This window comes from Oryctolagus cuniculus, chromosome 11 (genome assembly GCF_964237555.1).
Source record: "Oryctolagus cuniculus chromosome 11, mOryCun1.1, whole genome shotgun sequence".
Taxonomy (NCBI): domain Eukaryota; kingdom Metazoa; phylum Chordata; class Mammalia; order Lagomorpha; family Leporidae; genus Oryctolagus; species Oryctolagus cuniculus.
The window spans coordinates 120,441,081-120,467,552 of NC_091442.1; the positions used below are offsets into that span (position 1 = coordinate 120,441,081).

The window sequence follows — 26,472 nt, forward strand, 5'->3', positions numbered from 1 at the left end:
TGACAAAGAGTAAGTTGCCTTTCCCCTAAGACCATCCTAACTAGCTTTTAGTAGCGTAAAATGAATTACTAGGGAAATAAAGTTTTTAAAAAAGACTCAGAAAGTTCAAGCCCAAATGTTATTGAAAGAATCCAACTACATGGCCTGCTAGATTGCCAGCTCCTCCTCTTCTCCTGTCCCACAGAAGGCAGTGGCCCCATGCCTCACCTTGGACTGTACTTCCTAGGGGCCGCTGCTGTGGCACAGTGGGCTAAGCCACTGCCTTCAGTGCTGGCATCCCATTTGGCTGTTTGTATCCTGGCAGCTCCACTTCTGATCCAGCTCCCTGCTAATGCACCTGGGAAAGCAGTAGAAGATGGCCCAAGTGTTTGGGCTCCTGCACCCACGTGGGAGACTGATGAAGCTCCTGGCTTTGGCCTAACACGTCTCTGGCTGTTGTGGCCATTTAGGGAGTGAATCAGCAGATGGAAGCTCTCTCACTAACTTTTCCTTTCAAATAAACAAATAAGTAAATCTTTTATTAAAAGGAGAGCCAGTGATTACCAACTAATGCATTCCTCTCTTTTGGCTCCTGTGACACTGAGCCTGTCGGTGGCACCGAGATCCTTGGCGGTCCTGCAGCCGAGCCATGCAGGTCTGGGCGTCCTGCAGGCGTGGGGCTGAGGGGGCTCCCCTCACAGCAGCCGTGCATTTCACTGCTGGGTTGTCTCTGCTCTCAGGCCTTCTTTGAAGCAGACAAAGCTAAGAAATAATAGTTTTGGGGAACAGAACAGTATCCTGTGTTCATACTAATATTTTTAATTTAATTGTACAATTAACTTCTTTGAGACTTTTTAGGCAGAAAATCTGGGTTCCTAGTGCTGTAAGGCAGATGTAAAGCAGTGGTCCAGGATAACAGTCCCCACATCTTTCCTCCCATTCTGGTGACTGAAAGTGGTTCTGTGATCTCAGGATGTATCTCTCTAGGGATGGAAAGTCAGAGTAGTATTTTAATTCTTTGCTTTATATACTATTAGTTTAATTGTTTGCTGTAAGTTTTTATAGCTTTGATTTTAAAAATTGTATAACAGTCCTCCAAAATCAGAATTACACAAAATCCATTCCCAGTGTCTGTTCTTGCTGCTTCTGCCCCATCCTCCTCTTCACCCTGTGGGCAACCCTGACTAGCTGTTGAGTTAACCCTTTGTTGTTCCCCCAGTATTTAAAAAAAATGATACTCCTCCTATATAATAGCAGTCACACTTCAGCTGGTTCTGCACTGTCTTTCGTCATTCATCATTGTATCTTGGTCATGGCTTCAAAGCAGTTGATCAGCAGCCACCTCTGAAGCCAGGAACCAGGAGCTTCCTCCAGGTCTCCTGCGTGGTGCAGGGGCCCAAGGACTTGGGTCATCTTCCACTGCTTTCCCAGATCACAGCAGAGAGCTGGATTGGAATAGGAGCAGCCAGGACTCAAACCAGCGCCCATATGGGATACTGGTGCCACAGGCAGAGGGTTAACCTGTTGCGCCACAGTGCCAGCCCCAATTAGTACTATTTTTAATTTTTAATTTTAATTTTAAAAAATTTTATTTAAGGTATACAAATTTTAGGTGTTTCACATATACAGATTTAGGAACCTAGTGATATGTCCCACCCTGCCTTCTCCTTCCTTTCTGAATCCCTCTCAGATCTTTACAATGATCTATTTTCAGTTTACTTCACACTCAGAAGGTTAAGCCTGCGGGTTCCACACTGTGGCATAGTGAGCTAAGCCTCTGCCTGTGGCACTGGAATCCCATATGGGTGCTGGTTCAAGTCCTGGCTGCTCCACTTCCGATTCAGCTCCCAGCTATGGCCTGGAAAGCAGTGGAAGATGACTCAAGTGCTTGGGCTCCTGCACCCATGTGGGAGACCTGGAAGAAGCTCCTGGCTCCTGGCTTTGGATCAGCTCAGTTCTGGCCATTGCAGACATTTGGGGAGTGAACCAGCGGATGGAAGATCTTTCTTTCTGTTTCTCCCTCTGTCTGTAACTACATCTTAAATAAATAAAATCTTTAAAAAATAATTTGTGGGAGAAGTGGAATAAATAAGATGTTTATTTTAAAAAAAAAAGATTAACCCTACACTAAGTAAAGAGTTCAACAAGTAGTAAAAAGATAGAAGGAAAAAACTAGAACACTGTTCAGGGCTGTAAATAATCGTCAAAGGTCAAAATGTTGATTTTACTCCTATATGTTACATTTTTGGTACGGTACTCTCTTACCACAAATCAGGGAGAACATATGGTATTTGTATTTTGGGGACTGGCTAATTTCAGTAATTACAATGGTTTCTAGTTGCATCCATTTTGTTACAAAAGACAAGATTTCATTCTTTTTTATGGCTGAGTAGTACTCCATGGTGTGTGTGTGTGTATATATATATTTTTTTTACCATAATGTCTTTATCCTGTCTTCAGTTAATGGGCATCCAGGTTGATTCTATATCTTAGCCATTGTGAATTGAGCTTCTGTAAACATAACTCTTTCATATTTCAGTTTCATTTCCCTTGGGCAAATTCTCAGGAATAGGATTGCTGGATCATTTTCAACTTTCTGGAGTATCTCCGTACTGTCATCCACAATGGCTGGATCAGTTTACATTCCCACCAACAGTGGACCAGGGTACCTTTTTCACCACATCCTTGCCAGTGTTTATTGTTTGCTGATTTCTGTGTGAGATTCTTTCTAACTGCGGTGAGGTAAAACCTTGTTGTGGTTTTGGTTTTGGTTGGAATTTCCCTGATAGCTGTAATCCTGGGCATGTTTTCATTTATCAACCACTTGAATTTCCTCTTTTGAAAAATGCCTGTTCAAGTCCTTTGCCCATTTCTCCATTGGACTGTTTGTTTTCATGTTGTTGACTTTCTTGAACTCTTTATAGATTCTGGATATGAATCCTTTATCAGTTTCATGAATCGCAAGTATTTTCTCCCATTCTGTCAGTTGCCTCTTCCCTTTGTTGAGTGTTTCCTTCGCAGTGCAGAAGCTTCTTAGCTTGATAGCATTCCATTTGTCAATTTTGACTTTGATTGCCTGTGCCTTTGGGGTCTTTTCCAAGAAGTTTTTGTCCATGCCAGTGTCTTGCAGAGTTTCCCCAATGTTCTCTAGTAATCTCATGGTATGTGGTCGTATATTTAGGTCTTTGATCCATTTTGAGTGGATTTTCATGTAAGGTCTAAGGTAGGGGTCTTGCATTGTTCTTCTGCATGTGGAAATCCAGTTTTCCCAGCACCATTTGTTGAAGGACCATCCTTACTCCAGGGATTGATTTTAACCTCTTTGTCAAAGATGAATTGGTTGTAGATGTGTGGATTGGTTTCTGGAGTTTCTGTTGTGTTCCATTGGTTTGTAGGTCTATTTCTGCACCAGTGCCAGGCTGTTTGGATTATAACTGCCTTGTAGTACGTCTTGAACTCTGATATTTTGATGCCTCTGGCCTTGTTTTTGTTGTAAAACATTGCTTTAGTCAGGGTCTCTTGTGTTTCCTTATGAATTTTTGTGCCATTTTTTTTTCTAGATTTGTGAAGAATACCATTGGTATTTTGATTGGGATTGCATTGAATTTGTAAACTGCTTTCAATAGCATGGACATTTTGATGAAAGTGATTAATCTTAGAAGTTCTTTCTCAGCCTTGGTATTGTTTGAACAACGGCTATTGATTTTTATGTGTTAATTTTATATCCTGCCACTTTACAAAACTCTTCTTAGCTCCAGTAGTCTCTAAGTGGAGTCTTTTGGATCCTCTCTATATAGAATCATGTCATCTGCAACTAGGGATAATTTGACTTCCTCCTTCCCAATTTGTATCCCTTTGATGTCTTTTTCTTGCCTAATGGCTCTGGCTAAAACTTCCATGATTATATTGAATAGCAGTGATAAAAGTGGGCATGACATCCTTGTCTGCTTCCAAATCTTAGTTGAAATGCTTCCAACTTTTTCCCATTCAATAAGATTTTGGCTGTGGAGTCGTTACAGATTGCTTTGATTATGTTGAGGAATGTTCCTTTTATATTCCATTTGCTTAAGGTTTTCATCATGAAAGGATGTTGTATTTTATCAAATGCTTTCTCTGCATGATGAGATAATCATGTTTTTATTCTTCAGTTTGTCAATGTGATGTGTTGGCTGCAGGGGTCTTCTGTTGTGTCCATATCTTATTTTATTTTATTTTTATTTTATCTTATTTTATTTATTTGAAAGACTTACAGAGAGAGGTAGAGACAGAGAGAGAGAGAGAGATCTTCCATCTTCTGGTTCACTCCCTAGATGGCCGCAGCAGCTGGAGCTGTGCTGATCTGAAGCCAGGAGCCAGGAGCTTCTTCCGGGTCTCCCACATGGGTGCAGGGGCCCAAGCACTTGGGCCATCTTCTACTGCTTTCCCAGGCCATAGCAGAGAGCTGGATCGGAAGAGGAGCAGCTGGGACTAGAACCAGCACCCATATGGGATCCAGGCGCTTCAGGCTAGAGCTTTAACCCGCTGCACCACAGCGCCAGCCTCTGCAGATGTTTCTCTTGCTTACCCGGGGAATGCAATTCTTCCACTTTTTTTTTTATAAGGATTTATTTATTTTATTCAAAAGGCAGAGTTGGGGGGGGGGGAGGAGGGATGGCGGGGAGGAGAGAGACAGACAGACAGACAGACCTTCCATCCACTGGTTCACTCCCCAGATGGCTGCAACAGCCAGTGCTGGGCCAGGCCGAAGGCAGAGCCAGGAGCTTCATCCAAGTCTTCTATGTGGGTGCAGGAGCCCAAACACTTAGGCCATCTTCTGCTGCTCTTCTCAGGCCATTATCAGGGAGCTGATTCAGAAGTGGAGTAGCCAGGACTTGAACTGTTTTCCACATGGGACACTGGCACCACAGGCAGAGGCTTAACCTGCTATGCCACAGCGCCGGCCCCCTCCTCCACCATGTTGCAGTCCCTAAATTACCACTTTATGTCTCTTTTGAAGTATTATCAGGTTGATATAGATGTTTTGGATAACTGTACAAGCCGTGTTGTAACATTGAGAGAAGAAATTAAAAAGGAAAAACAGACATATTGTGTGTGATCTGTGGTTCTAACCAGGCTGTTGTAAATTTGTGCTCTTCCTCTCCAGGTGAATGAGCTGGATGGCATTCCGTTGATCCTGGACAGCTGCAGAATCGATGACAATAACCCCTGTATCCTTGCATGTGAATCATCACGTACAGGTCACAACCAGGGGCCTTGGCCCACATAGTTGACTAGCCTGCTTGCCTGTTCCTAATAGCCAAGCCACTTTCTCAAAGCTGAGGTGTTAGAATAGCTCTGTAACCGTTGCAGTATACTAAGTTAAATTTTTTGTGGCAGTTGGGACATTCTCAGCCAGCATGGCAGTAACACGTGCCGTTCATTCAAGGCGCCTGTGCTGTGTGTGCCTCCTTGGGGTGTGAGCATGGCACACTAATGACTTCAGGGACCTAGGGCTGCAGTCCTTGGGAGGGGCTGTGCTCACAGCGTGGAAGCCTAGGAGAGGCATTTCAGTGGCTTCGAATTCTGCACTTGCAGGCCCTGTCCTCCTGCCCCCGTACTGCAGCTGGGGGCTCGAGTTCTGCGCCTTCCTGGCTTGGCCGCCCTTGCTGGAAGGCGCTCTTTTCCCACCATGTCACTAAGTGGTTGTGTGTATGAAGCTGACCTGGTACGTCAGTGAGTAACCAGGGTCCTAGCACAACCTGCTTACTTCTGAGATGAAACCAACTGTTTGACTTCCATGGTGAGAGCCAGACTCAGTCTCGTCTTTTGCCCTGGTCACACTGCATGCTGGGGGTCTGAGTAGGCCTTGTGAGGGTTTCAGAGTGTGGCCAGTAGGAGGCATTGAGGAGGTGGAGGAGGTGGAGGGGGTGGGGGGCAGGGCATTTAAAATCAGTGCCCTTAGGATAGCCTGCATTGCGGAGAGAGCAGGAGATGATGAGAAGCACATGTGTCAAAGTAAGTAGACTGCGGCCGGCGCCGCGGCTCACTAGGCTAATCCTCCACCTTGCGGCGCCGGCACACCGGGTTCTAGTCCCGGTTGGGGCGCCGGATTCTGTCCCGGTTGCCCCTCTTCCAGGCCAGCTCTCTGCTATGGCCAGGGAGTGCAGTGGAGGATGGCCCAGGTGCTTGGGCCCTGCACCCCATGGGAGACCAGGAAAAAGCACCTGGATCCTGGCTCCTGCCATCGGATCAGCGCGGTGCGCCGGCTGCAGCGCGCCGGCCGCAGCGGCCATTGGAGGGTGAACCAACGGCAAAGGAAGACCTTTCTCTCTCTGTCTCTCTCTCTCACTGTCCACTCTGCCTGTCAAAAAAAAAAAAAAAAAAAAAAGTAAGTAGACTGCAAAATGCTTGTTTGTACTAAAAATGTTCACACTTTTCTGATTAGTAACAGGAAAAGGAATCCTTTAAGGTTACAGTAGTCCATACAGCCAGTCAGGAAAGGCAGAGCCCAGCAGCCTCTGCGGGGGGGGGGGGGGGGGGGGGCAGAGTCAGCTCAGTGCGTGGCGTTGTTGCCAGTCGCTGCAGTCTGTGTTTAGTAGAATTTGGACAGTTTTTAGGCCCCCAAGAAAAAAAGAAAGCAGTACAAGAATGTTCAGGTACAATTGTAGATGTCGCATTTCTCAATGAAAAAAAAATGCTGTAAAAAAAATCAACAGTTTACACTTACGTTCTCTGAATGGACCTTCTGGTGAAGAGTTTTCATCACTAATCATTTGGCAATGGCCAGAAACTAAAAGGCTGCTGGACACAGGCATGCTGCTGGTCTGTGGACGCGCCACGTGTGGTCCGTGCTCAGGCGCCTGTCACTTGCTGATCCGTGGACACGCCACGCGTGGTCCATGCTCAGGCGCCTGTCAGTTGCTGATCTGTGGACCTGCCACGCGTGGTCCGTGCTCAGGCGCCTGTCACTTGCTGATCTGTGGACACACCACACGTTGGTCCGTGCTCAGGCGCCTGTCACTTGCTGATCTGTGGACCTGCCACACGTGGTCCATGGTCAGGCGCCTGTCACTTGCTGATCTGTGGACACGCCATGCGTGGTCCATGCTCAGGCGTCTATCACTTGCTGATCCGTGGACACGCCACGCGTGGTCTGCACTCAGGCGCCTATCACTTGCTGATCTGTGGACACACCACACGTGGTCCGTGCTCAGGCGTCTATCACTTGCTGATCTGTGGACACGCCACGTGTGGTCCATACTCCAGCACCTATCGCTGTCCACCCGGCCAGGTGTTCATTCACTCACTCACATCTTCTCTTTGAGACAGCACTTCTGTTTCAGCAGACAGTTCCTCAGTCCTTGTTCTGTGTTTCCGCCAACACCTTAGTTCATCCTGATGACCACCAGGATGCAGGTACTGTTGTCGTCATCACCATTTTGTAATGAGGAACTACACTGAGTCTAATGACTTGGCATCAGGTCAGAGCCAGAGCTGGGACTTGTGAGTGCCCAGTGCCTAGCTGCCTTGTTTGGCCTTCATACAGGTCACTGGGTGGGGACAGAACATGCACAGAGAAACCATGGTAACACGTTCATACAGTGAAGAAATTATTCAGAGCTCCTAACTTTAAATGAAAATGCACGCTAATGGAGCGTGGCAGGCTCCTTGAGAACACTCGGAATCATTAAGTGATAAGATGTTACAGTTGTGTTTAGTGGTAGATGTCCTCACTAATTCCTTGGCATTTTGTGTATTGAGACTCAGATTTTAAAGGCATATAAAATATGTATAATAAGAAATACATACAGAAAATCAGAGCAAAAAGAGAGTGATGATTGGTCAGCAGTGAGGAAACATGCCCCTCGAGGTTTGCTTTTTACATACAGACCATAGATTAGAATCTGGCCTTCCGAGAACCAGCGGGCTGGGCACGCGATGCCAGTGACAGCGTTTACCTCGTGGGAGGGCCCCTTCCGCGCTGTGATTCTGCTCCTGCTCACTGGGAGGGTTTCTGAACAGTCACTTGGCGCCGTAATCCCACTCCTCAGCTCCCCGTGAGAGAGCATTGTCTCTGCCTCCACTTTGCTCACTTTGTGGTTTACTCTCAACTGGCATTTTGTTTGCCATGTGCTTGGCTGCTGTTGCTTGGTTTAACAGTACTGACCTTGCCTGTCTGCTGTGTGGTGCACATGTCCAGCTCTGTGCACCACGTCCTGCCTCCACTGAAGGCTGCATGGCCACTCCCTGTTGCCCACACGGCTTCTGAGGAGGCTGAGCACCTTCCAAGATGTGTGTTTGCAATTTGAATTTGTGTGTGCGTGTGCACACAGTGTGTCTGATCAAACCTTTTCCCGTTTTTCCATTGAGCTACCTCTACCATTTGTTTTGTAACAGATCTTTATGTTCTAGATGGACCCTCTTTGCCAGCTCCAGGTGTTCCTGCTATTTTCTTTTAGCCACATTGCTATGTATTTGGTTGTTTGCTGTGTTTCTTTTGAGTAGCAGAAGTTCTTAGCCTTCCGCCTGATGGCTGGCATTGTTTTACATGTGTGTCTTGTTTGGAAATATTTCCGTCTCCCAAAGTCGTAACAGTCTGAAAATTATTTTGTAGCTTTACCTTTTACAATTCATTTATAAAGTGAATTTAGGTGCCGATAGGTAGCCCCATCACCATTTGAGGGTAACCCTCTTTATCTGTAAAAACTGTTTTCCCATAGTATCAGTGTAGCTACCTAACTTACTTTGTGTTAGCGTTCACGTAGGTCTTGATCACTCTCCAGGGGTGGGGAGTCTGGCCCGCAGGCCATAGAAGGCCGGTAAATCATTTCTTCTGGCCCCGCCGAGGCAACCACAGTGTTTGTGGTTGCCCACAAATGATGTTCTCAGTATCCCAGTGGCCCTTGGGAGCTAAGACTCCTACCTCTGTTCTAGACTGAGTTCCTTGAGCCTTGCGGGCAGGGCCCCTGGTCTTCATCTCAGTGATGACATGCTGGTGGACGCCCCAAGTGCTTGCTGCATGGGAGGACGAGCAGCGGGTTCGTGCATCTGTGTCTGTGCAGCGGGTTCGTGCGTCTGTGTCTGCAGGTGTGGGCGGGTGCGTGTGGGCGTGTGTACTTAATTATTTTGGAGGCAGGGTAGCTCTCAGCTCAAGAGAAATTTCTCCATGTTTTTTGGCTCTTTAGTAAATTAAGTATTCATGATTTAGCAGTGATATTGTTTTACATTTGGTTTGTTTAACCCGTTCTTTTAATAATTAATTGCAGGCAAGCTTTAATGAAGTATAATTTAAATTTTGTGTTAAGGAACTGGAGATGTTTCAGATAATGCTTAGATGAGGAGTCACTGCAGCTGGTGAATTTCTCTGTAGATAAACTGGTCTTGTCCCTGGACGTGAGCACACTCCATGATAGAGTGGGACCCGGGATACCTTGGGCCTGTGGTGGTTCCCTGTGGGGAACCTGCAGACAAGACTGTAAAAGTCAACCTTTCTCGGCTGCCTGGTGATGGGGACTCCAGGCTGGCCTATCCGATTCAGCTGGAACTGAGACGGCCCTCAGTGGGACGGGCTGGAAGGTTTCCTGGTGCAGTTCTTGGAAGTAGCTTACAGGGACCACAGGGATCTCCAGTTCCTGGGGCTGGAGGGCACCCCCGCTGCTGCTGCTTCAGGAACTGGAGCCCAGCTGTTCACTCACCCCACTCACTTCTGGGTCACCCACAGTAATGACATAGGAGCCGATGCCATCGGAAAATTCCAGCTCCACTACCACAGAGTCCCTTTCTCATTTGTCAGTGTGTTGTGGCAAGTGGGGGTTTTGTTGTTGTTGTTTCCAAATAGAAACAGCTGAACTTTATTTGAAGTGTTTTTCTTTCATTCTTTTTTGATCTGTGTTTTGATGGGTTGTCCTTGATGTGGGCTTCTTTTTTATATTGTTTTTATTGGGGGAGATGAGTCGGACAGGGAGAGGTTGAAAATCCCAGCTGGGTTCTTCTGCGTTTCTTCTGTGTTTCTGTTTTTCCCTCCCTCTTTCCCTCCCTCCCTCCCTCCCTTCCTCCCTTCCTTCCTTCCTTCCAGACCTCATCAATAAATAAAATTCACTTTAATACAAAAATGCAAGAGTTTATAGGAATAACGATCAAGCTGTATTTTCCCCTGTTTACTGTCTTGAGAATTGTGGTGCTGTGGTAAGAGCACTGGCACCATCCCAGGCTGGGGAAGCTGTAACTGGTGCCACCAAGCACCCTCCTCCTGAACCATACACACAGGCGCGGAGCCACTCAGCGTGAGATGCAGAGGACCTGTTCGATCCAGCATCTCTGGTATCTTAGCAACAGCTCCTGGGTGGCAGCTGGAAACTGAAGGAATCGGACATACTGGGGTGGGTGAGTGCTCACGGAAGTGCCTGCTGACTCTTGTTCAGTGTTTAGGCAAATAGAACTGTTACAGAACGAGACCACACAATTCAGTATCTCAGTCCTGCTCCTTTAGGTGTGTCTGCTCAGTTTGGTGTCCCTGAAGGCAGTGGTTGGCACTGGGTTGCGGCAGTGTGCAGGCTGGTGTGCGGCTTGGCATGGCCTTGGGGTGGTGTTAAATGAACGCTTCCAGGTGTGTGGGGGTGCACTCTGTGAATCCCCCCATCCACCTTGGGCTTCTGGGGTCCTGCGCTGGAGCCAGGCCTTTGCTCTCGTCTGCTGGGCCTGGTTAATGCAGTTTACCTGGCCTGAGGGTAAGACTGCCTTCAGAGATTCCAGTCTGCTGCTTGCTGGGCTGAGGTGCTCGGTTCGAGCCGTTAGAACAGCGTTTTCTGATCTGAAGGCGGCTGCTTCGTCCTCCATGTCACTAGCTCAGAGCAGACCTGGCGCAGCAGTCCCCACGTGGGCAGCGTGGTGAGTGCCTTGTGGAGTGGCTTCCTTGGATTTCTTGTCTGGCTCTGACGTGGCAGTATTTTCCTAAGTTTACTTCGCAGTGGTTGCTGTTCATGTTTTAAGGACCACCATGTGAAATTCATTTGAAAACTCAACAGAACTTTATAGCCTTGATCCATATTCCTGCGGGTCTGCGCCCTGTGGCAGAGTGCGTGTGGCCCCAGCTTCCGCTCCCGCAGTCAGGCAGCGCGTTCGCGGGCTCGTCACCCTGCACTCCTCGTGTGTCCTCTGCACACACAGGGCACAGCAGAGCGCTTCCGAGCTCCTGCCTTTGTGTTTCAGAAGTTTCACACGTGAGCTCCAGGGCTGGCCATGGGGTCACACGCCTGGCTGCCGCCCTGCAGCGGCGTCCTGTGAGCACTTCATCTTGGGGAGCACGCTGATTCCAGTGAGAGGGTCATTGCAGAGTCTTGGGCATTTTAATTTTTTTTAGATTTATTTATATGAAAGGCAGAGCGACTGAACAAGAGAGAGATGGATCTTCCATGTGCTGGTTCACTTTCCAGTCACAGCAGCCAGGGCTGGGGCCAGTGCTAGCAGCCTGGAACCTCATGCAGACCTCTCACGTGGGCAGCAAGGCCCGAGTATTTGGGCCGTCTTCTGCTGCCTTCCCAGAGGCATCTAGCAGGAAGCTGGATTGGAAGCAGAGCAGCCAGCACTCTGATATGGGATGCCAGCGTCACAAGCTGCAGCTTACGACCCTGGCCCTTTGGACTCCTTTTTAAATCACAGTCAGTTTGGGGCCAGAGTCATAGCTTACTGGGTAAACGCGCTGCCTGAAGTGCCAGCATCCCGTATGGGAACTGGTTCGTGTTCTACTTCCCATCCAGATCTCTGCTAATGGCCTGAGAAGAGCAGCAGAAGATGGCCCAAGTGTTTGTGCCCATGCCACCCTACGTGGGAGATCTGGAAGGAACTCTTGGCCCCTGGCTTCGGCCTGGCCCAGCCTCAGCTGTTTAGTTTGATTTACTTTCAGTTTATTTGAAAGAGAAATCTTAATAGATGGCTGTTGCAGCCATCTGGAGAGTGAACCTGGGAATGGAAGCTCTCTGTCTATCCCTCTGTCTCTGTAACTCTGTGAAGTAATTAAATAAATCTTTTTCAAACAAAAAAAAAATCTCACCAAGCTCAGAGTTTACTTTCTCAAGGAAACCCTTTTAGAGGTTGATAATTACTTCTCCCTTCTGTCCCCAGACGGCTTTTCCAGGCTCCATCACTGCTGACTCGTCATGTTTGACCCCGTCACTCGGGCAGGTCCATGATGCTAGCCATCCCCAAGGAGGAAGGCTTGCCTTGGGAGGTCACGTCACGTGTCCCCAGGGCGGAGACTGCCTTCGCCGAGCTGCCTGTGCGCAGTGTTACGTAGATGTGTATGTTTTCTTACAGTTACTCATTTCCCATTTTTTCTTTTCTCATTACCTTTCTTTGTGAAAAGCAGCTGTGACTTTTGGCTATGTTTAAGAAGTTAATAAATAACTCTTTTATTGCCATATTTAAATAGTGTTGCCACACAGAATCTATATTTTGTGAGGGACTTCAAAGAGCAGGTGGCTGGAGTTTGCGGGGGAGCAGATGTTTCAGGTGACCCTGACCAACTGTCCGCACGCTCGCCTGAAGTGACCTTGGTCAGATTTAGCAATGGCAGCAAGACCTGGTCACAACATCGGTGTGCCACAACCACTCAGCACTGTTAAATAGTAACTCCTGGCTGTTTTATTTTGAGGCTGTCATTCTTAGCAAGAATTATTATATTCTAAGACCAGCACAGTAAAACAATCTACGGGCATGTTTGATTCGTGAAGGATTCTGTGAAGGCTCCTGCCTGCCGAGTTTAGGGACGTGTTGCTCCCGACACCCGTCACAGTCTCACTGAGGAGCCAGGGTGAGGGGCTGCAAACACCTAACCCCGAGCGGCACGGCTCTCGCGTTTATGTCCCATGGCAAATGGCTGGACTCCGAGGACGCTGGGGGGAGCTGGGACGCCCGCTTTTCTGCAGGAGAGCCTGGTGGGCCGGGCGGGGAGGGCTCCTGGGGCTTCCTTAGCTCCCTGGCTGTCTGGATCCACGTCACCCTCCATTGGTGATGATTCTAGTGCAGAAACCGGAGCGATCAAAGGAACTTTCGGCTGTTCTTCCACCTCTCTTCCTTGGTCTGCAAGTCTTCTCACTGAGCTGGAGATGAAATGCTTGTGACCTGTGGGGGGCAGGGGAGGGTTGCTGTGAGCTCCAGCTGTGGCCGTGAAGTTGGTTTGCCTCCGCCCCAACAATGGCAGTTGGGTTTTCTGTGTTGCGGGGGATGACTGAGGAATGGACAGCCCTTTGGGTTCACTGGGCGAGCTGCAAACTGGCCTCCGTGCTGTGAAACCGCTCATCAATGGACAGAGCCGGGGAGAAGCGTGAGGTGGAGCTGCATCCCATTGTGTGCAGCGAGGACCCAGACCTCTGGGGATGATCACATAGTATGACAAGCCCTCCTTTAAAGTGAGTCTTGCCCTCAGGGGACAGTGTGTGGGAGTGCTCTCTGCCCGGTGGGCCTGTGAACTGCACTCAGTAAATCTCCCACACTTGAAGTCAGTTCAGTCATCACATGACTTTGAAAAGCTGTATTTTGAAACATGCATCCCAGGGCTGGCGCTGTGGCACAGTGGGTTAAAGCCCCAGCCTGCAGTGCCTGCATCCCATATGGGTGCTAGTTTGAGACCCGGCTGCTCCACTTCCCATCCAGCTCTCTGCTATGGCCTAGGAAAGCAGTAGAAGATGGCCCAAGTGCTTGGGCCCCTGCACCCACTTGGGAGACTTGGAGGAAGCTCCTGGCTCCTGGCTTTGGATCGGTGCAGCTCCAGCCATGTGGCCATCTGGGAAGTGAACCAGCGGTTGAAAGACATTCTCCCTCCCTCTCTCTCCCTCCTTCCCTCCCTCCCTCGCCCTCTTCTCTCTCTGTGTAACTCTGGCTTTCAGATAAATAAATAAATCTTTTAAAAATTTTACATAAGACAAAGAAGGACATTAATTAATAAAAAATCAGAAGAGCTAGAAGATACATGCCTGTTAACAGACCATGAAAATCTGTGGAATGAAACAGACTGAATGAAGAATTACAGTTCAGTAGTAGTGGCTGGGAATTTCAGTACCCCATCTTCATACTGGATAGAACGGCCGGACCGGAAACAGGATTTACACAGAACTGACAGACACAGGAGATCCTGCCCAGTAGCAGCCTGCGCAGGGGGCATTTTCCAGAGGAAGCCGTAGCTTAGGCCATACATTCTCAGGAGGTGTCCAAAGGGAAATACCACACAAAGTACCCGCTCTGGCCATAACAGGGTGGTGAGAGCAGTCAGCAACAAATCATACTGGAGAATTCACAGATTTTGAATATTAAACAACCAAAATAACAAGAAATTAGAAGGGAAATTAGAAAATATTTAGAGACTAGTGAAAATAAAAACATCAGACCAAAATTTAGTAGACACAGCAGTAGTACTTCTAAGGGGGAAGTTTAAGAAATATTTACATTTAAAAACGGGATGTGTGTGTGGTGGCGCGGTGGATTAAGATGCCACGTTGGGTGCCTACACCTACTGGATCTCATTCATGTCCCGGCCCTGCCGCTTCCGATCAGTACATCTGGAAAAGCAGCAGGTAGTGGTACGAGTGTTTGCGTCCCTGCCACGTGGGAGGCCCAGGTGGAGATTCAGGCCTGGCTCGGTCTGGCCCGGGTTGCGCTGTTCCTGCTGTTGGGGAGTGAGCAGCACACGCAGCTTCCTCCCGGTCGCTCTGCATTTGAAATAAGAGAAAAGCTAGAGAGCTGTCAACCCCTGACTCAACAAAGATTGAATGAAACCCAGAGCTAGCAGATGGAAGGTATTGAAGAATAAAGCAGAGGTGAAGTAGGGAAAAATGAAACAAAAAATTGGCCCTTTTAAAACATCAAGAAATTTGTGCAGGTTATAAGTAAATAAGTTAAGGGGAAATACTCTTACTAAAAGTGGAAATGGGAGATTACGACTGTCCCCGTGCACGTAAGGACTGTAACCGCGCTGTGCCTGTGCGCTGGGCGAAATAAGTAGCTAAGAGCTGGAAAAACTGCCAAGACACTGAACATCGCCGGTCTGAGCAGACTCCCAGGTAAGGGTGTTGAACTCCGCAATCAGAAATCTCCCATTGAAGAAAGGCCTCGAGGTGTTGGCTTCAGTAGTGGGGTGATTTTTGTTTGTTTTTTGTTTTTAATTTAATTGGAAGGCAGAGAGGATGGGAGAGAATCTTCCTCTTCCATCCACTGGTCCACTCCCCAGATGGCCACAACATCTGGAGCTGAGCTGATCTGAAGCCAGGAGCCAGGAGCTTCCTCTGAGTCTCACACTCAGAGGAAGTGTGAGACTCAGAGGCAGTGGCCCACACAAGGGGCCGTCTTCCACTGCTTTCCCAGGCCATAGCAGAGAGCTGGATCAAAAGTAGAGCAGCCAGGACTTGAACTGGCGCCCATATGGGATGTTGGCACTGCAGGCGGCGGCCCAGTAGTGATTTCTACCAAACGTCTAGAGAACACACACCAGTCCTCATGCTGTTCGGGAGGGAATCCTTGCTAACTGACGTACTGTGAGTTCAGCAGTATCCTGACAGGGACCCAGGCAACGAGAACTCGTGAGAAAAGGAAGCTACAGGCTGCTATCCCGTATGAGCAGTGACATGAAGTCCTTCACAAAAACAGGCGTGAACTGATTCAGTGGTGTCTGCGAAAGACTGTGCAGTGTAACCCAGTGGAGTTGCTGCCCTGCGAGGACGGTTTACCACCAGAGACGATCAGTACAGTTCTCATGTCAGTGCAGCGAAGGGAAGAAGTACATAGTCAGTGCACTGGATGCAGAGGAGGCATCTGATAAAATCCCACAGCCTTTACCGGAACCCAGTGACACTGCCTCCGCGTGGGAAAAGCAGAAATGAGATATCTACAGCGAGCGGCACGCTCAGTGCTGAAAGACTGAACAAGGTAAAGTTGCCTGCCGTCCCCACTTCTCCATCAGGACCTCCTGCTTGGGTGGCCGGGGCTCAAGGACGTGGGCCGTTTTCTGCTACTTTTCCAGGTGCATAGCAGGGGGCTGGATCAGAAGTGGAACAGCTGAGACTTCACCAGTGCTCTGTGGGGTGCTGCAGCTGCAGGTGGCGGCTTCGCCCACTGTGTCTTAACGCCAGCCCTGCTCTCCACTCGTGTGCAGTGTCGTATTGAGAGTTACAGCCAAAGCTGGAAAACAAGGGTTGGGAAAGGGCATCCAAGTTGGAAAGGAAGGAGTGAGATCTCTCTTTGTATCTTAGAAAATGAAAGACACAGCCTGGCAAGCTCGATACATCGCCGGGAATCCTTGTTCTTCCAGCATCTCACTCGTGCCTCCTGATTGGGCATCTTTGCCTCCCTGCACACAGCTGCCAGAGACAGCCGCCTGATTTTTCTGCTTCAGCTTGGTCAGTGGATTCCCGTTGTGTCGGAACCCAATCCAGAGTCTTTCCTGTAGCCTGAGAGCTCTCCAGAGCTGACGCTGACTCACCTCAGCCTCGGTTCACACTGCCCACACTCTGCTTCCTCCGTGTGTCCGTGCTGGACACTGCTGCATGGCCTGCTGCCCTCTCTGCAGCCCTGGGACTCTGCTCTCCAAATGATTGCTCCCCGCCTGGCCCGTTCTAAATTTGGGAGGTAGACAGCTTGACCCACAGCCAGGATCCTAATCCAGGTCACCAGTAGGTGGCAGGAACCCAGTGTATGTGAGCATCACTGCTCCCATCCAGCGTCTTCGTTAGCAAGCAGCTGGAGCCAGGAGCCGAGCGCAGGGCATCAGTGCTGGGCCGAGTGCCCCAGCTGACCGCATTGTATCTGTGAGGTGCTGCCTCCAGCGCTCATTCCTCAGGCCTTCCTCGAGTGCCTCCGGCTAGTTGGTGGCTCTGCATTTCCTGTCTCAGAATTCAGGTGTTCTTTCTGGTTTGGTGCCTGCCTCTGCACTGGGATGGAAATGTCACAAGTGCGCTGGTTCTGTTAGCTGGCATGTCCCCAGCGTTGAGCATAATACCCCCATAGTCATTCATGAATGGACTCATTCAGATGTGTGATGAACAATTTACGCTTCTGTTTATATCTAAATGTCTTGTTCCAAGTCCAGTGTCAAGATCAAAAGTCATACTGTTCATGGACGGGGGAAAGCATGTTAAAGTATTAAATTTCTGTAACTGAATGAATTTTACTCTGAAAGCAAGATGTCCAGTACTTCAGAAAATTTAAGAAGAGATAGTTGTGGCCGGCGCTGTGGCTCAATAGGCTAATCCTCCGCCTGCGGCACCGGCACACCGGGTTCTAGTCCCAGTTGGGGCACCGGATTCTGTCCCGGTTGCCCCTCTTCCAGGCCAGCTCTCTGCTGTGGCCCGGGAGTGCAGTGGAGGATGGCCCAAGTGCTTGGGCCCTGCACCCCATGGGAGACCAGGAGAAGCACCTGGCTCCTGCCTTCGGATCAGCGCGGTACGCCGGCCACGGCGGCCATTGGAGGGTGAACCAGCGGTAAAAGGAAGACCTTTCTCTCTGTCTCTCTCTCTCTCTCATTGTCCACTCTGCCTGTCAAAAAATAAAAATAATAACAATAATAAAAAAGAGATAGTTGCTTCTAGGAAGCATTTCAGAAGCTAAGGCCGCCATAACCAACTTAGCATTTAAATACCCTAAAGTGTAAGTGGTTTTTATTTCCAGTTAATGCTGGAGTTAACGTGCATATTGTGGATTTCTCCTGAAGGTGGTCCTGACTTAAGGGTCGCGGCAGTGCTCTGCCTGTGCTGGCCGGCAGTGAGCATTGTCGCTCTCTGTGTGGAGGAGACCGGTCAGACGCCGTGTGCTTCTTGAGCTGCTGACCACTCATGGGAGCACACAGTGCAGTGTGGGAAGCGCCACTCCCTGTGTCTGCCCCACGGTGCTGGGGAGAGCCGTCAGGGAAACACGCCTGGCTGTGCCTGCCGACTTCCTGGGCAGGGCGTGAAGAGGCGAGTTGGCACGGCTGTGGTGCCACGGACCGGGCATCCCCGGGGCACTGGTGATTTCCCATCAGAAGCAGTAGCACCAGACGCTCTTTCTGACCACGTACAGGACAGGGAGCTTGCGACTGTCGCCTGCTGTGTCTCATGGTGAAGTCTGGCAGAAGCTTCACCCCGTGTTTTCTCCGTTTAATCCGTTGCAGTTCAGAACTGGTGTTGACCCTTGGCTGTATTGTATTACCTCTGAAATGTGGTGAGTGCTCAGCCCACACTCATCTATACCTTAGATGGTTTATTTGCATTTTTTACTCCAACTTCTTGCTTCACTCTAAGCTGTTAGCTTATCAGCCGACTCCAAAGGTGCTTTGTTACCTTTGGGGACTTCTTGAAGAGAAAGGAGCTCCTTTGTGGGTCCTCACCTTGATTTGTGGGCGCAGTGCTGGAAGCAGCATGTCTGAACGGCCTAGGAGAGGTGCTGGAGCTGGGCTGCCTGCACCGGTCAGTGCTGCGTGAGCCGCCTGGCCAGGAACGAGTCAGCTGGCCGCCTGCCATTGGTGCCTCCTCTGTGGAATGGAAACAACGTGAGGTTTCCTGAATCCTCTCCTGAGTGTAGGATGACCTCTGCCACACTGTGTCCAGGTAGCTATTGCTAAAGTGTTGCTGTTGCCAGTAACACTGCAGATCACTGACCATTCCATCTCCGTGCTTTTTTTTTTTTTTTTTTTTAATTTCACAGGTAGAGTTAGAGAGAGAGACAGAGAGAAAGGTCTTCCTTCTGTTGGTTCACTCCCAAATGGCCACTATGGCTGGCACTGCCCGGATCTGAAGCCAGGAGCCAGGTGCTTCCTCCTGGTCTCCCATGCGGGTGCAGGGCCCAAGCACTTGGGCCATCCTCCACTGCCCTCCTGGGCCACAGCAGAGAGCTGGACTGGAAGAGGAACAACCGGGACTAGAACTGGCACCCATATGGGATGCTGGCGCCGCGGGTGGAGGATTACCAAGTGAGCCACAGCGCTGGCCCCCATCTTCATTCTTGGCTCATGAGATATTTAAATTAATCTCTCTGCAGAGCTCTGCACACACTGAAGATGGCAGTGTGTCTGCGGTGGGAATGCTACCTGAGGAGGGGTCCCAGGGGACAGGGGCTTTATAAACGACCTCTTGGCCTGGAGTGCTGCCAGTCTGCTGTGCCTGCCTGGGCTCGCTCAGAACCCCTGTGGGGTCAGAGGCCCCTCCTGCTGCCGTATTGCCAGAGGCTCTGCCAGGACACTACCCACAGCATCCCTGGATCTTTGGAGGCTTACTGGCCCCAGGTTGCCCCCTGCCGTATGCCTGCGTGTGTGTATTAGACAGCATCTCAGCCCAGGTCCAGCGGACTGGGGCATCATGAGCTGGGGCCTCGCTGGGGCCAGCACTCTGCTGGACACGTCATATGCAGTGGCTCCCAGAGTCCCCAGGTGATACTGGAGTGCTGCCCCAGGTACAAGTAGAAGCACTCTGCTGCCCAGAGCCTGGGGTGTGGTTTAAGTTAGAAGTGGTATCGGTTGTCCTGGATCTGGAAACCTGTTGTGTTAGATAGGGGTGCCAGACTGTACAGAGCAGTTCTGATTTAAAACTGTTGAAAATGTCTTACACTGCTAAAACCCAAAATGCTTCATATGTGCCGATTTCGTCGGTCACCGGGGAAGAACAGCAAGGTGGTGGCCCTTCCTCCTGTAGAGGCCATAGCCCTGCTAACCAGCACCACCCCAGGGGTCCTCACTCCCCCAGGGAGAACCTCCCTTTCCCCACCCACGCCCCTGAGACCACCGTGCTCACTGTGGGGGGCAGCAGCCGGGCGAAGAGCTCCCAGCTAGACACTGTGGGAAGCAGACAGGCAGGCTGGGGGCCAAACAAGATGGAGCGCCTGGGGGAGAAAAGCATCCGAACACCGCTGCTCTTCCGCAGCGCATGGCATCCCGCACGAGCCAACGCCACGTCCAGATGCCGGGAACGCTCACTGCCCGTCTGGCTCCAACGACTCCTTGTTCTCAACACCACTCCCATCACTGGTTCAGCTGCACCTCTCCTCCTCGGAAGGGGGGAGGAAGCCTTCGCGTCACTGTCCTGACGCTGGGGCTGCGGGGCCTGGCGCAGGAACCAGCTGTGTGCACATGTACCGCAAACCACCCATTTTGGCTCCTTATTCCTTCTCCAAATTGTTAGTCTATTTGGTATCTAATTTCCCTCTGCGTTCCTGTGTTTTAATACAAGGGAACATCTGTGCTTCCAGGATTTTGGTACAGTGCTGCACAGTCTGTTGTCTTAACAGTATTTAAAAATCAAAGCCAGGAGTATGTATGCCCTCCAATTAACTGCTGGCTAACTGCCATCACTGAAAGTGGTTTTAAAAACAACACACTGGGAGTCGGTGCTGTGGCATAGCAGGTAAAGCTGCTGCCTGCAGTGCCGGCATCCCATATGCGTGCCGGTTCAAGTCCCAGTTGCTCCACTTCGATCCAGCTCCCTGCTATGGCCTGGGAAAGCAGAAGATGGCCCCAGTTCTTGGGCCCCTGCACCTGCGTGGGAGACCCAGAAGAAGCTCCTGGCTCCTGGTTTTGGACCGGCCCAGCTCCAGATGTTCAGAGGAGCAGGCAGCACTTGCTGCGAGCCAGGTCGGCTAGTGGCAGCCATGGGACGACGCCGAGCGTCCCCCAGCAGCCACGGTGGTCACACGCTTCCCGCTGCAAGAGCCTCTGCAGCCAGTGGGCGCTGTACTAGCAGGTAGCTCACATGCGCTGGGTTTTCGTGGTGCCGGAGTCAATGGCACTGAAGCTAATTTTGTACGTTGCGTGCTCTGGAACCATTTTAGTCACCACTTCAAAGCACATCCCTGGAATGTCACATGCTCCGTGCATCCCTTGCCTTCGTGAGCTTGCTGTTTAAACGTATATGCTGGAAGCCAAAATTAACTCACATAGTACTCAGGTAGTATAGATATGTTATGTATAAAGCACATCTATGCATGTTTCCTGAAAAGTCAGTAAAACCCTTTTACTATATTTTTGAATTGTTCTAATTTAAATAACGCAATTTTTTACTAATTTAAATAATAATTTAAATAATGTAAATTTTCAAAGGTATTAGCACCTTTGAAAAGAAATTATTTATTCATTTTGAAAGAGAAGGGGTGGGGCTGGTGCTGTGGCATTGTAGATTAAGCATCTGCCTGTGACACCAGCATCCCACAGGGGCACCGGTTGGAGTCCGGCTGTTCCACTTCCGATCCAGTTCCCCGCTGACGGCCTGGGAAAGCAGCAGAAGATGGTCCCCTGGCTTAGAATCAGCCCAGCTCTGCTGTTGTGGACATTGTGGACTGATGGTTCACTGTCTCTCCCTCTTTATGTCAGTAACTGCCTTTCAAGTAAATAAGTAAATCTTAAAGAAATAAAGATATCTTTGCAAGGACAAAAAAAGTAGCAGAGAGAGATCTTCGTTTGCTGGTTCACTCCCCAGATGGCCACAACAGCCCATCCGAAGCCAGGAGCCTCCTCCAGGTCTCCACGTGGGTGGCAGAGGCCCAAGCACGTGGGCCACCATCCGCTGCTTTTCCCAGCCCATCAGCAGGGAGCTGGATTGGAAGTACAGGAACTGGCGGCCATATGGGATGCTGGTGTCACAGGCAGCGGCTTTACCCGCTGCGCCACACCACCAGTCCTGATGTGTACTTTTCACTGTTGGTTTATGTGTTCATTCAACAAATATTTATTGGTGTCTCCCATGGTCTAGGCCAGAAGTGGCCGAGCCTTGTCGGTAAAGGGCCACATGGTGGATATTTCTGGCTGTGTGGATCACACCGCCTCTTCACAGCTGCCCGGCACTGCCCCTGCCCCGCCAGCAGCCACAGACAACGTGTCGCTGGCTGTGGGCCATTAGAACTCTATTTACCGAAATTGGAGTTTAAATTTCACTTTTCATGTGTCACACATTAGTATTGTTCTTTGGATTTTTTTCCAGCCATTTAAATATGTAAAACCAATTTTTAGTTTGCAGCCGTTCAAAACCACAGGCTTATCCTCAGTTGTCTCCTAAACACAGGCCAGCAGCCAGGGCCACGGCCCTGCCTTTGCCGCTCGGGTCCTGTGCCGGACTTCAGGTCCCTTTGAGTTCTGTAACTGGAAGAAGGTTGCCCTCCATCAGATGAGGTCTTCCTGGGCACACAGCGCCAGCACTAACATTTCAGCTCAGCTGGCTGCACTCTAAGAATGTGCTGGCCACTAGCATCCTTGTCATGCACTCTGTCTGTCATGCCGCTTCTCAGCCAGCCCACACCGTCCGGCCCTCACTGGTATGAGGACAGTCAGTGTTGGACTCGGTGTGGAACCCTCTGGCGTCCCGGGCTCTGCTGCTTCTGTGCAGGTTTCCCAGCCTCTCATTGCCCGTGCTGTGCAGCTCGGGATTCTTACTGCCCCTGTGTTCTGGTGGCCGAGGTCAGGACTCTGGGGTGCCCGCTGAAGAGCGCGCGGCCTTGTCGAGTCCTCACTCCGGGGCTGGCTGCACAGTCCTTTCAAGGCGGTTTTGCAACAAACAGGCTCACACCTCCTATTTGTAGTAACTATAGAAACGTCAGAAGCTGTCTTTCCAAAGCAAGCATACAGTGAAGCCCTTCAAGTGTTGGTAGGGTTGGAGACTCTGGGAGATGTTTAATTTTCTCCCCCGCTCTGTCTCGCTCTGTCTCGTCAGGGGGAACAAGAGGGCCATGTGAATATTAACTGGGACTTGCTTTAGTCTCCTGTGACACTGAGGCTGCCGCGGTCTGTGCAGGCTGCCCAGGACCCCCTTTCCCAGCACAACAAGGCCATCCATAGTCATGGCCGGGCTCGGAGTAGATGCGGTGCGTAGCGGTGTGCACATTTCATGAGGAACAACTCTAAGTCGATGTAATCATTCAGTCTGAGCCATTAAGCAGTAGAGCTGAAGTCTTGGAGTTGAGGAGGGAACAAATTAGAGGGCCTGCTGTGGCGTGGAGCTGTGGGTAGACAGGTCAGACGCCAGAGTGCTGGTGCTCGCTGGGAGGGCATAGACAGGCCGCACGTGGAGCCTCCTTACAGAGGAAGGTGGTGGTTCTGATTGTCAGAGCCCTGGGGAGGGGCGGGCTCCCCGTGGTCCCGCCTCTCTGCTTAAGCTTTTTGTATGTGGGTGTCCAACTTGGGAGGAACAAAAACGCCTTTCCTGCTTTGGGCTTCAGGCTTGTGAGGTTGTTGGCTCGGGGCAGGGTCTGGCCCTGTGGGACTCCTGGTCATCACATTTTGCTCCTGATCACGGGGCAGGGGGATCCTCGGAGGCACCTGCAGCGCCTCATCTCTGAGGGCCACTGCTCAGTCCTTCTCTCTGCCCCTTCCTGCTCAGGTGGACAGTGGGTGTCACATAGCATCTTCCCTATGGAAATTGGGTGCTGTTGGGTGCTGAACATGCAAGCATGAATTGCCTCTAGGAAATGAGGTAGAGAAGTTCCTTCCCTAACCCCCGCCATGGACAGCATTGAGGCCATCCTTGCATTCTGTCCACACAGGAACCCTCCTGCCGTTGTTGGCACAGCACAGCCCCCTTGCCTGGGCTGTGTTTAGGTTCCCTTCCTTGTGATCTCGCAGCCCTGCAGAACTGCAAGTCAGCAAACCACACAGAGCAGGAGGGGGTGCAGCTCCCATGGGCCCTGCGTGGGCACCCAGCACAGGTCTCCCCACCAAGGGCAGGACAGTGCAGCCCCCGTGGGCCCTGCGTGGGCACCCAGCACAGGTCTCCCCACCAAGGGCAGGACAGTGCAGTGTGCAGCCCCCGTGGGCTCTGCGTGGGCACCCAGCACAGGTCTCCCCACACTGCACCAGGGACAGTGCAGTGTGCAGCCCCCGTGGGCCCTGCGTGGGCACCCAGCACAGGTCTCCCCACCAAGGGCAGGACAGTGCAGCCCCCGTGGGCCCTGCGTGGGCACCCAGCACAGGTCTCCCCACCAAGGGCAGGACAGTGCAGTGTGCAGCCCCCGTGGGCTCTGCGTGGGCACCCAGCACAGGTCTCCCCACACTGCACCAGGGACAGTGCAGTGTGCAGCCCCCGTGGGCCCTGCGTGGGCACCCAGCACAGGTCTCCCCACACTGCACCAGGGACAGTGCAGTGTGCAGCCCCCGTGGGCCCTGCGTGGGCACCCAGCACAGGTCTCCCCACCAAGGGCAGGACAGTGCAGTGTGCAGCCCCCGTGGGCTCTGCGTGGGCACCCAGCACAGGTCTCCCCATACCGCACCAGGGACAGTGCAGTGTGCAGCCCCCGTGGGCTCTGCGTGGGCACCCAGCACAGGTCTCCCCACACTGCACCAGGGACAGCTCAGAGTGAATGAGGTTCGGCCTTGCTGCCAGGAGCCCCCAGCAGCACACAACTCCACCGGAGCCACATTGAACGCGCCTGGTCCAGGAGCTAGACTGGGTGCTGTGGGCGAGCAGGGAAGGGAGAGGAAGCGTGGCTCCTGCGTGGGAAGAGCTCCTGTGCAGGGCAGTGGAGGAGAAAGAGCAGGCCTTAGAACCATCCCCAGACCTAGGTGGCGCTGTAGAGTAGTAGGGGAGGAGGCTTCCAGGAGGAGGTGGCCCTTATCTGAGTCTTGAAGACTCTTGTTCCCTGTAGAAAACGAGCAGTCGTTAGGGCTGCGAGGCCAGCACCGGGGCTTGCTGGAGCTGGGGAGGCAGATGGTGTTTGGCGGCAGAAGCACGCAGGCCTCGGTGGAGATTCTAATGATGAGACCCCTGGGCGGCCCCTTCTGCCAGAGACCTGCGCGTGCAGCTGGCAGTGGTGGCACAGCCGTGGGATCCGGGAACTCAGCGCGTTCAGGGGGATTTCAGTTTTGACTCCATCTAAGTGATTCGGAGGTTTCAGGCATGAATGTTTTGTTTCTGTCATTTACCACTGGAGAATTACACACGACCCACCGCTCCCCCGTGTTACACATTTTCTTACCTAAATTTACTGCTCAGACGTTTGCTCTTCATCCAGCTCCCCTCCCGGGCCCCGCCTCCCCCTTTTCCTGCAGAAGTGAGAAAATGAATCTGTGACGCGAGTGCATCTTGGGTGTGAAGCCGGCTGTGGCAGATGATTCGTTAGCTTGGAAATTCACTGACACCCTAGGGTGTTGGACACTGGGATCATCTTCTCGTTTTCTGTGTTGGCACAGAGTGGACGTCTAGTGGTCCTGGAAAGGGGGAAATCCACACTGGGTTTGTGTCGGTGTGTGTGCAGTTCTGTCCTAGGAAGCGCGGCACTTCCTCATGAGCCAGTGGCCGCCCCCACAGGGCAGACAGCTGGCCAGCGGCAGCGGCAGCTGGCACCAGCAGCCCCTGTTCTGTGTTGATGAGAAATCCAAAGGCCAGTGGGTGGGTTGCTCACTCAGCACCTGCTCCCTGGGCCCCCTGCAGGCCCTGGGCAAGGCTGTGCTCGGGGCAGCGGAGTGGGCGGGGACCCAGGAGGGGCTGGCAGCACTGTGACTGGTTTGGTGTGGATTGGAGGGAGCCAGGTAGGGCAGCCTTCAGAGGTCCTGCAGATGCCCGCAGCTGCCTGTGCGTCCGGCTTCCCTGGGCCTGGCTTTAGTGGACGAGGACTCGGGAGAAAACCATTTACTCACATGCCACATTCCGCAAGAAAGAGCTGCCAGCTTTGTGCGTGTGGGTGCGAACCTCTGTGCCTCCCTCTCCCGGCTGGGGGCTCAGCAGGACCTGGGCCGTCCGGCCCGCGGTCCAGGAGCTTGGCTCTCCCGCCAGGGTTGGTACTTCATGGAGAACCACCCACGCCAGTGCTGGTGCTGGAAATGCTGGTGTGGGGAGCATCTGGACAGGACTTGCTTTTCTGGATGCTTCCATCTGACTGTGGGCAGGGAGGCCTGTTTCTCTGGACAAAGGGTGCTGTCCATGGACCAGAGTGCCAGGCCCACTGGGGAAGGGCCTGTCCTCTGCAGCGCGGCGTGTAGACCCCTCATGCTCTCCTGGGGTCGCACAGCCACCGGTAACTGCAGCAGCCGCAGTGGATGGTGCAGTGGTGCTGTTCCGGTCGGGGCATGCATCCCGGCCTGGTGTGCTGGGCTCCGAGCGGCGCATTTTCACAGAGGGCTTCAGCCACAGACAGGAGGGAATCTAATATTTTTGAGGCACCAGGGCCTTTGAGCTTCATCTTTGAAGTAATGACTGAGGGAAAGTCCTCTGACCCCCAGCAGTCCCTGTTGGTAACTGGACTGAGCTGACTGGGTGACATCCTGTCTCACCCTGCGTCTTCCTGACGTTCTCCGTGCTCCTCTTTCTGGTTCCCAGCAACTCGGCCACATGGCTGCCATACAGGAGTGTGTGAGCATGTGTGTGTGTGTTCTTGTGTTCATGACTGCAGCTCTCGCTGCCTGGCCAGCAGACACGGAGCGTGCGTGGGTCACGGGTGCCTGGTGGGTGTGCGCTCTTTCCCACTTGATGCACATGGATGGACCATCCTCAGGACCAGCTGAGTGAGCCTGGACCCCAGTGCTTCTGTGCCCCCTGCCCCTCCTCCAGCAATGCAGCGTGTGGCGGTTCCTTCACTCCAGCT

The 26,472-nt window shown here is 51.5% G+C and overlaps 2 protein-coding genes across 5 annotated transcripts in view; both read left to right on the forward strand.

Moving 5' to 3' along the window:
• Nucleotides 1–26,472, forward strand: part of ATXN10 (ataxin 10) — a 156,909-nt gene that overhangs the window by 129,334 nt on the left and 1,103 nt on the right. For all 3 annotated transcript variants that reach the window (XM_017339764.3, XM_002723648.5, XM_051840579.2), the window contains one exon: nucleotides 5,123–5,186. In XM_017339764.3, coding sequence (XP_017195253.2) covers nucleotides 5,123–5,186 — 64 coding nt within the window. The remainder of the gene's footprint in view (nucleotides 1–5,122; nucleotides 5,187–26,472) is intronic.
• LOC127489310 (uncharacterized) lies at nucleotides 6,505–26,470 on the forward strand. 2 transcript variants are annotated; one of them, XM_051840580.2, is made up of 2 exons: nucleotides 6,505–10,341; nucleotides 12,079–26,470. In XM_051840580.2, exon 2 carries the CDS (start codon nucleotides 23,574–23,576, stop codon nucleotides 24,516–24,518), a length of 945 nt encoding a protein of 314 aa, XP_051696540.1. In that variant the 5' UTR covers nucleotides 6,505–10,341; nucleotides 12,079–23,573; the 3' UTR covers nucleotides 24,519–26,470. The 2 variants fall into 2 exon arrangements, with proteins under 2 accessions (XP_051696540.1, XP_051696541.1); XM_051840581.2 differs by having other exon boundaries at nucleotides 6,505–10,337.

Coding starts and splice junctions, on each gene's coding strand:
- LOC127489310 (XM_051840580.2), top strand. CDS start 23,574: ATGGGCCCTGCGTGGGCACCCAGCACAGGTCTCCCCACCAAGGGCAGG.